We start from the raw sequence: 12,172 nt of genomic DNA, 5'->3' as shown, positions 1-12,172 counted from the left end.
CCAAACCTATGGAACACTCTGAAAGCAGTGCTGAGAGGAAAGTTCATAGCACTAAGTGCCCACATGAAGAAACTAGAGAATAGTCACACTAGAGAATTAACAGCACAACTGAAAGCTCTGGAACAAAAAGAAATAAACTCCTCCAGGAGGAGTAAACACCTGTAAATAATAAAATTGAGAGCTGAAATCAATAAAGTAGAAACAAAGAAAACAATACAAAGAATCAATGAAACAACGAGTTGGCTCTTTGAAAAAAATCAACAAGATAGACAAACCCTTATCCAACCTAACCAAAAATCAGAGAGAGAGAACATGTAAATTAACAAAATCAGAAATGAAAAGGGGGACATAACAACAGACACTGGGGAAATCCAGATAATCATCAGGTTATACTTTGAAAACCTGTACTCCACAAAATTGGAAAATTTAAAGGAAATGGATAATTTTCTGGATAGATATCACTTACCAAAATTAAATCAAGAACAGATAAGTAATTTAAACAGACCTATAACCACTAATGAAATAGAAGCAGTCATCAAAAGTCTCCCAACCCAAAACAGCCCAGGGCCAGATGGCTTCAGTGCAGAATTCCACCAGAAATTCAAAGAAAAGCTAATATCAATACTACTCAAAGTGTTCCACACAATAGAAGCAGAAAGATCATTACCAAAATCCTTTTTTTTTTTTTTTGGTTTTTTGAGACAGGGTTTCTCTGTGTAGCTTTGGAGCCTATCCTGGCACTCGCTCTGGAGACCAGGCTGGCCTCGAACTCAAAGAGATCCGCCTGCCTCGGCCTCCTGAGTGCTTGGATTAAAGGCATGTGCCACCAATGCCCGGCCTACCAAACTATTTTTACGAAGCTACAATTACCTTGGTAACAAAGACACAACTAAGACAGCAAACTAGAGACCAGTCTCCCTCATGAACATTGATGCAAAAATACTCAATAAAATACTGGCAAATCGAATCCAAGAACACATCAGGGAAATCATCCTCCACGAACAAGTAGGCTTCATCCCAGGGATGCACGGATGGTCCAACATACAAAAATCCATTAATGTAATCCACCATATAAACCAACTGAAAAAGAAAAACCACATGATCATCTCACTAGATGCAGAAAAAGACTTGGACAAAATCCAACAGCCCTTCATGATAAGGGTCTTGGAGAGATCAGGAATAACAGGAATATACCTGAACATAATAAAAGCAATATACAGTAAACCAACAGCCAACATCAAACTAAATGGAGAGAAACTCAACAGGATTCGTCTAAAATCAGGAACAAGACAAGGCTGTCCACTCTCTCCATATCTCTTCAATATTGTCCTTGAAATTCTATCTAGAGCAATAAGACAAGAAAAGGAGATCAAGGGGATTCAAATCAGAAAGGAAGAAGTCAATTTTTCACTATTTGAAGATGATATGATAGTTCACATAAGTGACCCAAAAACTTCTACCAGGGAACTCCTACAGCTAATAAATACCTTCAGCAAAGTGGCAGGATACAAGATTAACTCAAAAAAATCAGTAGTCCTACCATATACATATAAATGGGCTGAGAAAAAAATCAGAGAAACACCACCCTTTACAATAGCCACAAACAACATAAAATATCTTGGAGTAACACTAAACATAGAGAAAACGAACTGATACTCACCTGTAAGCTTCATCCCTACTGGCTATCTTTCATATTGCTAGAAGGTGCTGCTATACACAATCCCAGAGAAGGAAAGTAATCATCAGTCTCACCCAGATGTGAACCTGTTGAGCTATAATAAGAACTGTTCTGGCAAGGTATGCCCACTACTCAATGTTGTGAGGATAACCAATCAGTTTCTGATAATATTAAAGCATGTTCTATGAGATGGAACCCATACCTGACACCATTAACGGGACCAAGATCCTGTGACTAGATAAGTCATAGGCCCAAGGAAAGAACCTACTACTATTATTTTGCTCAAATGGGCAGAGTATTAAAACAAGTCCTAGTAACTTTGCTATACCCATATATCAGTGCATCTCCCAAATGTCATCAGAGAAGCATCTTCTTGTGAAGATGGCATTTAACAGAGACCCACAACTGGTCAGCATGTAGAGAAGAAAAGCCCCCACAGTGCTCAGCTGTTAATGTAACATCTATATCACACCTCTAGTCCAAGGGTCAGACATCTTCACAGAAGAGGAGGCAAAGGGATCATAAGGCCAGAGGTGATGGGTGATTTCAAAGTGCTTTCCTGGCATAACAGCAAAGTTGCATATATAAAGTCACAGCAGTTGTGACAGCATGTATAAGACTTGTGCAAGCTCAAGCCAGATAAAATCCCAGCATGGAAGGGGAAAGGTTGGCATGAAGTCTCACCCCTAGCTGAGGAACGATTGCTATTTGATAGCTGCTGGGTGGAGAGTCAATTTTCTTAAATGGTATGATGGCCATACCCAGGGGCAGGCCCCACACCCAGGAGTAGTTTAACAACACAATTTGGACTCCATGAATGTGTGTGTGTGTGTGTGTGTGTGTGTGTGTGTGTGTGTGTGAGAGAGAGAGAGAGAGAGAGAGAGAGAGAGAGAGAGGGAGGGAGAGAGAGAGAGAGAGCACATAAATTTGTGTGATTAGGGAGGTGAGGGTGGATATGGGAATAGATGGAGTGATATGGTCAAAATATATTGTACAAAAATATCAAAAAATTGATTAAAATATTATTTTAAAAATACAAAAAAAAGAATATAGCCAGGCAGAGGTGGTGCACAACTCTAATCCCAGAAGTCGGGAGGCAGAGGCAGGAGAATCTCTGTAAGTTTGAGACCAGCCTAGTCTACAAGAGCTAGTTCCAGGACAGCCTCCAAAGCCACAGAGGTACCCTGCTTCTAAAAAAAAAAAAAAAAAACAAAAAATATCAAAAAAGAATATAGCGCATAGATTCAAGAACAGTATTGAAGTATTCCAGAACCAATATCATAAATATCTGAATTAAAGCCATGGCCATAGAAAATGAAGATAAAGAACCGAATGATATGACATTAGAGAGTAAAGGATGAATAAGACTTTGTAACTGAATTGATATAAGATAAATAATTATGGATGAATTCTGGTTATAAGCAGAGTAATACTTCCATTCCCAAAGAATATTTATGTTTCTTATGCTTGTGATAAAATTCAATCTCTTCAGATGGCACAAAAGACCTTTTATTTTGGTTTTTCGAGACAGGGTTCATCTGTGTAGCTTTGGGGGCTATCCTGGTACTCTCTCTGTAGACCAGGCTGGCCTTGAACTCACAGCGATCCGCCTGCCTCTGCCTCCCCAGTGTTGGGATTAAAGGTACGTGCCACCAACACCCAGCACAAAAGACCTTTTATCTTTGATGAAAGACTAACATGTCTTCAAGAAGAGAAATTGTATCTTCCGTTTTTTTAAAAAAAATTCATTTAATGTTATTAATTCATTTATTTTTATGTATGCCTGTCTATACACATACTACAGCAAGTATATGGCACTCAGAGGACAACTGGCAGGAGTCCATCCTGTCTTTCCAAGAATCAAACTCAGGTCATCAGGTTCAGTGACTGGCACATTTTAACCCCTGAGCCATATCTCCTGCCCTAGATATTGTATCTTACATCTATGACTCCTCAGAACTTAGTTTTGAGCATGACAAAGGTGAATATTCAATTAATTTTCAATAGAATAAAGGAGAAAGAAATGGAAAAATAAAGTGTGAGAAGACAGAAAAGAAGTCAACTGGGTGATAGTAACAAGCCAGTTATGTGTTTTAACACCAAAAAGCGATTCTTGTCTGCATCTTCTTCATTGAGTTTCTCTGGAACAATCCACCAGCAGGAGTCCTAAAAAGAAAAACCCATTTAACCATATCCAAGACCCAATAACATTCTTTTCTCCCCCTACTCACGATTTCTTCAGACAGTTGGCAGTAGAAAGAATCAGCCATGGAGTCAGGACAATACCCTGGCAATTTCCTGGCATAGACACCAGCCACGGTACATCAATGTAACTATCGGCTGGTGGCAGATTTCCGATCAATGGGCTTGAACCCAAACTTGGTCTCGGTATTTGGAGCACTGAAAAGGGTAGTTATAGGGATGGATGAAGATAACATTAAAACATTAAAAACATTTTCAATGCTGATGAACTTTCTTATAGTTTTGAGTTAATCTACTCAAATTCAGCTACAAAGTTTCCACTGCCTATTCCTCACGGCCTAACTTCCTTCACATGTGCAGTTTCTTCTGTGTGAGTAGATGTGTGATATTCCCACCATGACCACAACATGAGTCTGTGCCTCTTCTTCTCTGAGAATTTCTACTAAATGAAAATAAGTTTTGTACAAGGAAAGCTAGGCATAGATGTTCTATCTGGTTGAGTGAAATTTAAAAAGGTGGGGCAGAAAGTAGAGGTAGAGAAGAGAGTAAAAGGAATGGAAGAGGATGTGTCAGTGTAGATGAGGGGGGAGAGAATGAGAAAAGGCAGTGAAGGACGTTAAACTAGTTCAGAGAGAGATAAGAAGTAAAATAGGGATGAGAAGGACAGCAAAATGGTCTTTGGACATATTAGGGAAAGAAGAATACATAAGGATGTCCAGGTATGTATGACTTACCATCACAGTGGTCAAAAACCAAGCACAAAACACCGTAAAGCCAAAGTAGAGCCTTCATTTTGACTCAGCTGGCAAGAGGTGTGTTGTGGAAATCTCAAGGCAACAGCCCCTTTAGTAGTCTAGAAGCAGAATTCAGAGGTTATAGAATGTCTGACATCATAATACCTACTATGAGATTCATTTTTCCTCTTGTAGCCTTCTTAGTGCTGCTTAATATAGGAAACTGGAAGACTGCCTCTTAACTCTTAATGATTAGTTAATGTTAGAAAAGGCATACAGGGGGGCTAGAGAGATGGCTCAGTGGTTAATTAAGAGAACTAGCTGAAGGCCAGGTGGTAGTGGTACCAGCCTTTAATCCCAGCACTCAGAATGCAGAGGCAGGAAGATCTCTATGAGTTCGAGGCCAGCCTGGTCTACATAGTGAGTTCCAGGACAGGCTCCAAAACTACAGAGAAACCCTATCTTGAAACACCACCACCCAAAAAAATCAAAATAAAATAAAAAACTTTTTTAATTTTTTATTATTTTTAATTACTCATATTTACGTATTCATCCCCCCCATTCCCTCCCTCTCCCCTCCTCCCATGTTCCCCACACAACCTCCCACAAACCACACACAGACTCCTCCCCAGGAATAGTGAGGCCCTCTACCAAGGACCTTCAAAGTCTGACATATTATTTGGGGGAGCGTCTAGACCCTCCTTGCTGTATCTGGGCTGCAATAGCATCCCTCCATAGGGAATGGGCTCCCAAAGTCCACTTGTGCTCTAGGGATAAAGAATGGCTCCACTGTTAGAGGTCCCATAGACTGTCTTGGGCTCCTGGCTGGTATCCACATTCAGAGGGTTTGGTTTGGTCCAATGCTGTTTCCTCAGCTTTATGACTAGGGTCTCCATTCTATCAGTAGGTCAAGTCAAGTGTTTCTGCAGGACTCTCCACCCCCATCTTGGCTCCTTTGCTCAACCCTCCTCCTTCTCCACAACTGAATTCCAGTTGTATGGTTCAATGCGTACCTATGGGTGTCTGTTTCTGCTTCGAACAGCAACTGGATGAAGGCTCTCCTTCCTCTCCCTGCCCCCGGGCTCCAATTTGGTCAGGAGTTCTTGTCCCCATCACCTTCTTCCAGAGACTATGCAATCTTCACTTGGGGTCCTCCTTGTTTCCTAGCTCCTCTAGCAGTGTGCATTGTAGGCTAGTGATTATGTCTTTGCTCTATGTCTAAAAATCAAAAATGAGTGAGCACATACCATGTTTATCTTTGTGTGATTGGGTTACCTCACTCAGGATGGTTTCTTCTAGTTCCATCCATTTGCCTGCAAATTTCAAGATTCCATTGTTTTTTACTGCTGAGTAGTACTCCATTGTGTAAATGTACCACATTTTCTCTATCCATTCTTCAGTTGAGGGGCATCTAGGTTGTTTCCAGGTTCTGGCTGTTACAAATAATGCTGCTATGAACATGGTTGAACATATGTCCTTATTGAATGAGTGTGCATTCTTTGGGGATATGCCCAAGAGAGGGATTGCTGGATCTTGAGGTGGACTGATTGCCATTTTCCTGAGAAACCGCCATACTGATTTCCAAAGTGGTTGTACAAGTTGCACTCCCACCAGCAATGGAGGAGAATTCCTCTTTCTCCATATCCTCTCTAGCATAGATTGTCATTAGTGTTATTGATTTTAGCCATTCTGACAGGTGTAAGATGGTATCTCAGAGTGGTTTTGAGTTGCATTTCCCTGATGGCTAAGGATGTTGAGCACTTGCTCAAGTGTCTTTCAGCCATTTTGAATTCCTCTGTTGAGAATCTCTACTTAGTTCTGCACTCCACTTTTTAATTACATTGTTCGGTGTTTTGGTGGCTAGCTTCTTGAGTTCATTGTATATTTTGGTGATCAGCCCTCTTTCAGATGTGGGGTTGGTGAATATCTTTTCCCATTCTGTGGGCTGGCGTTTTGTCTTGCTGACTGTTTCCTTTGTTTTACAGAAGCTTCTCAGTTTCAGGAGGTCCCACTTATTAATTGTCCATTTCAATGTTTGTGCTACTGGTGTTATGTTCAGAAAGTGGTCTCCTGTACCAATTTGTTCCAGGGTGCCACCTACCTTCTGTTCTCGGAGGTTCAGTGTGGCTGAATTAATGTTGAGGTCTTTGATCCGTTTGGACTTAAGTTTAGTGCATGGCAATAGATATGGATCAATCTCCAATCTTCTACATGTCCTAATCAGTTATGCCAGCACCATTTGTTGAAGATGCTTTCTTTTTTCCATTGTATAAATTTAGCTTCTTTGTCAAAAATCAGGTGTTCATAGGTGTATTGGTTAACATCAGGGTTTTAAATTCAATTCCATTGGTCAACCTGTCTATTTTTGTGCCAATACCGGGCTGTTTTCAGAACTATGGCTCTATAATAGAGCTTGATGTCAGGAATGGTGATGCCCCCAGAAGTTTCTCTATTGTACAGGGTTGTTTTGGCTACCCTGGGTTTTTTGTTTTTCCATGTGAAGTTGAGTACTATTCTTTCAAGGTCTTTGAAGAATTGTGTTGGATTTGATGGGAATTTCATTGTATATGTAGATTGCTTTGGCAAGATTACCATTTTACTATGTTGATCATATCAATCAAAGAGCATGGGAGATCTTTCCATTTTCTTGTATCTTCTTTCATTTCTTTCTTTAAAGACTCAAAGTTCTTACTATACAGGTCTTCCTCGTTTCTTTTGGTTAGTGTTACCCCAAGATATGTTGTTAGTTGCTATTGTAAAGGGTAATGTTTCCCTTATTTCTTTCTCAGCACATTTATCATCAGTATATAGTAGGGCTACTGATTTTTTTAGTTAATTTTGTATCCTGACACTTTGGTGAGGGTGTTTATCAGCTGTAGTAGTTCCCTGGTAGAGTTTTTCCGGGTCACTTATGTAAACTATCATATCATGTGAAAATAGTGAAAGTTTGACTTCTTCCTTTCCAATTTGTATCCACTTGATCTCCTTTTGTTGTCTTATTGCTATAGCTAGGACTTCAAGTACAATAATGAAGAGATATGGAGAGAGTGGACAGCCTTGTCTTGTTCCTGATTTTAGAGGAAACGCTTTGAGTTTCTATCCATTTAGTTTGATGTTGGTTTACTGTATATTGCTTTTATTATGTTCAGGTATGTTCTTCTTATCCCTGATCTCTCCAGGACCTTTATCATGAGGGGGTGTTGGATTTTGTCAAAGGCTTTTTCTGCATCTGGCGAGATGATCATGTGGTTTTTCTTTTTCAGTTTGTTTATATGGTGGATTACATTGATGGATTTTCTTTTTTTCAACTTTTTTTAATTTGAATTAGGATTGTTACATGACAATCCCAGTTCCCTTCTCCCTCCCGTCCTCCCCTACCCCCCCCAACTAAAACCCTATCTATCATATATCCTTTCTGCTCCCCCTGGATGGTGAGGCCTTCCATAGTGTGTCATCAGAGTCTATTGTATCCTTTGGGATAGGGCTTAGGCCCAACCCTGTGTGTCTTGGCTCAGGGAGTATTCTTCTATATGTAATGGGCTCCCAAAGTCCACGCCAATGCTAGGGATAGGTACTGAACTACTACAGGAGGTCCCTTAGATTTCCGAGGTTTCCTCACAGAAACCCATGTTCCTGGGGTCTGGATCAGTCCCATGCTGGTATTCCAGCTATCAGTCTGGGGAGCAGCAAGGTCAGCTGTTTCTGTGGGTTTCACCAACTTGGTCCAGACCCCTTTGCTTTTCACTCGTCCTTCTCTGAGACTGGATTCCAATTCAGTTCAGTGATTAGTTGTGGCTGTCTGCTTCTACTTTCACCAGCTGTTGGATGAAGGGTTTAGGATGGCATCCAATCTCATTATCAGGGGAGGGCATTTAAGGTAGCCTCTCCTCTGTTGCTTAGATAGTTAGTTGGTGTCATCTTTGTAGTTCTCCAGACATTTCCCTAGTGCCTGATTTCTTTGTAAACAAAAAATGTCTCCTTCTATTATGGTCTCTCCTTTCTTGTTTTCTTCTGTTCTTCCCCTGACTCAGCCTTTCTGCTCCCTCATGTCCTCTGCATCCCTCTTCTTCTCCGGTTCTCATTCTCTAGCTCCCCCCTTCCCATGCTCCCAATTTTCTCAGGAGATCTTGTCCCTTTCCCCTTCTCCAGGGGACCATGTATGTCTCTCTTAGGGTCCTTCTTGTTTATTAGCTTCTTTGGCAGTGTGGATTGTAGTCTGGTAATCTCTTACTCTATGTCTAAAACCCGCATATGAGTGAGTACATACCATGTTTGTATTTTTGTGATTGGATTACCTTGCTCAGAATGGTTTCTTCTAGTTCCGTCCATTTTCCTGCAAATTTCAAGATTCCATTGTTTTTGTCTGCTGAGTAGTACTCATTGTGTAAATGTACCACATTTTCTCTATCCATTCTTTGGTTGGGGGGCATCTAGGTTGCTTCCAGTTTCTGGCTATTATAAATAGTGCTGCTATGAACATCGTTGAACAGATGTCCTTGTTGTATGAATGTGCTTCTTTTGGGTATATGCATAAGTGGAATTGCTGAATCTTGTGGTAGACTGATTCCCATTTTCTTGAGGAATCGCCATACTGATTTCCAAAGTGGCGGTACGAGTTGACATGCCCACCAGCAGGGGAGAAGTGTTCCCCTTTCTCCACATCCTCTCCAGCATAAACTGTCATTGTTTTTTTTGATTTTGGCCATTCTGACAGGAGTAAGATGGTATCTCAGAGTTGTTTTGATTTGCATTTCCCTGATGGCTAAGGATGTTGAACACTTTCTCATGTGTCTTTCAGCCATTTTAGATTCCTCTATTGAGAATTGTCTCTTTAGTTCTGTACCCCACTTTTTAATTGGATTGTTGGGTGTTTTGGAGACTAGCTTCTTGAGTTCTTTGTATATTTTGGAGATAAGCCCTCTGTCAGATGTGGGGTTGGTGAATATCTTTTCCCAGTCTGTGGGCTGCCATTTTGTCTTGCTGAAGCTTCTCAGTTTCAGGAGGTCCCATTTATCAATTGTTGACCTCAGTATCTGTGCTACTGGTGTAATGTTCAGGAAGCAGTCTCCTGTAACAATTAATTCAACGGTATTTCCTACTTTGCCTTCTAATAGGCTCATTGTAGCTGGATTTATGTAGAGGTCTTTGATCCATTTTGACTTAAGTTTTGTGCAAGGTGATAGGCTTGGGTCTAACTGCAGTCTTCTACATGTATGCAACCAGTTATGCCAGCACCATTTGTTGAAGATGTTTTCTTTGTTCCATCGTATAAATTTGGATTGTTTATCATAAATGTTCATAGGTGTGTGGGTTAATATCAGGGTTTTCAACTCTATTCCATTGGTCTACCTGTCTATTTTTGTACCAATACCAAGCTGTTTTTAGGACTATAGCTCTGTAATAGAGCTTGAAGTCAGGGATGGTGATGCCTCCAGAATTTCCTCTGTTGTACAGGGTTGTTTTGGCTATCCTGGGTCTTTTGTTTCTCCATATAAAGTTGAGAATTGTTCTTTCAAGGTCTGTGAAGAATTGTGTTGGGATTTTGATGGGGATTGCATACAATCTGTAGATTGCTTTTGGCAAGATTACCATTTTTCCTATGTTGATCCTACCTATCCAAGAGCATGGCAGATCTTTCCATTTTCTGGTATCTTCTTTAATTTCTTTCTTTAGAGACTCAAAATTCTTATGGTACAGGTCTTTCACGTTTTGGGTTAGTGTTACCCCCAAGGTATTTTATGTTGTTTGTGGCAATTGTAAAGGGTGATGTTTCTCTGATTTCTTTCTCCACTAATGTGTCATCCGTGTATAGTAGGGCTACAGATTTTTTTGAGTTAATCTTGTATTCTGCCACATTGCTGAAGGTGTTTATCAGCTCTAGGAGTTCCCTGGTAGAGTTTTTCAGGTCACTTATGTAAACTATCATATCATCTGCAAATAGTGAGAGTTTGACTTCTTCCTTTCTGATTTGTATTCCCTTGATCTCCTTTTGTTGTCTTATTGCTCTAGCTATAACTTCAAGGACAATATTGAAGAGGTATGGAGAGAGTGGACTGCCTTGTCTTGTCCCAGATTTTAGAGGAATTGCATTGAGTTTCTCTCCATTTAATTTGATGTTGACTGTTGGTTTGCTGTATATTGCTTTTATTATTTTGAGGTATGTTCCTGTTATCCCTGATTTCTCCAAGACCTTTATCATGAAGGGATGTTGGATTTTGTCAAAGGCTTTTTCTGCATCTAGTGAGATGATCATGTATTTTTCTTCTTCAGTCTGTTTATATGGTGGATTACATTGATGGATTTTCATATGTTGAACCATTCTTGCATCCCTGGGATGAAGCCTACTTGATCATGATGGTTGATTTCTCTGATGTGTTCTTGGATTCGATTTGCCAGTATTTTACTGAGTATTTTTGCATCAATGTTCATGAGGGATATTGGTCTGTAGTTCTCTTTCTTAGTTGTGTCTTTGTTTGGCTTGGGTATCAAAGTTATTGTAGCCTCGTAAAAAGAGTTTGTCAATGTCCATTCTGCTTCTATTGTGTGGTACAATTTGAGGAGTATTGGTATTAGCACTTCTTTGAATTTCTGGTTCAATGCTGCATTGAAACCATCTGGCCCCAGTCTTTTTTTGGTTGGGAGACTTTTGATGACTGCTTCTATTCCCTTAGAGGTTATAGATCTGTTTACGTTGCTTGTCTGTTCTTGATTCAATTTTGGTAAGTGATATCTGTCCAGAAAATTATCCATTTCTGACCCGTCCAGCAGGCCAGGTTATTCGCGGGTCTCGAGGGGGTTGTCACCTAAAGGGGTCATGAGGGCGAGAGAGGAGGGAGACCTTGCGGCGCAAGAAAGGACAAGAGTCCGTCTGTGCAATGTCAAGGTCTCCTTTATTGAAATGTAAAGCTTGCTTATATGCAGGGGATTTTTACTCAGGGCGGGGTAAGGGAGCAGGAGGGCGGGGTAAGGGAGCAGGAGGAATGGAAAATTTTCAAGAGGAAATAGAGGCAAGGTAAATCTTAGCCCATGGTCCCATTGTTAGCGAACCGCAGCTATTTCTGAGAAAAGGGAGAACATTTTGCAACATGTATAGTGCAGCTTATCCGGAAAAAACATCTTGTAGTCGCAGCGATTCTGGTCATCTAACAATGATTAACTCTTGATTCAGTATGAGGCCCCTTTTGGCCTTCGACATCTCCCCCTTCTGTATACAAAAAGGGATGATGAATCTTATTATCAAGAGAGCCCCTGTCTTAGGCCGCATAGGCTGCGCCCCTGGACAGGCAACGTGCCTTGTTGAGCCGGTCTTGACGACCTCTGTACGTTGTTGCCCCCTGTTCCAGGACCTATGCATACTCCCGTCATTGAGTACTCCCTTGCTGCATCAATCTTGAGTTATTAAACCTGAGTCCTTGATTACTGAACCTGAGCTCTTGCTGCGACCCTCGCTCCTCCCCCGGGTCAGCTGCTACTAATTTGTGGTAATGGACCGAAATACTTTTAGGTAAGGCCGAATCAATTTGTCTTTTAATAAGCTGGGTTAGCCGTTGAAGGGCCC

General features: G+C 40.8%; 1 protein-coding gene across 1 annotated transcript in view; it reads right to left on the bottom strand.

Moving 5' to 3' along the window:
• The window catches only part of LOC100768301, a 45,598-nt gene that overhangs the window by 28,761 nt on the left and 4,665 nt on the right, over window positions 1–12,172 (bottom strand). The window contains exon 6 of the mRNA XM_035449729.1: window positions 3,910–4,084. Within this exon, the coding sequence (XP_035305620.1) occupies window positions 3,910–4,084 (175 nt within the window). The remainder of the gene's footprint in view (window positions 1–3,909; window positions 4,085–12,172) is intronic.

Source organism: Cricetulus griseus, chromosome X (assembly GCF_003668045.3).
Source record: "Cricetulus griseus strain 17A/GY chromosome X, alternate assembly CriGri-PICRH-1.0, whole genome shotgun sequence".
NCBI lineage: Eukaryota > Metazoa > Chordata > Mammalia > Rodentia > Cricetidae > Cricetulus > Cricetulus griseus.
This window is presented reverse-complemented; position numbering and strand designations above follow the sequence as displayed.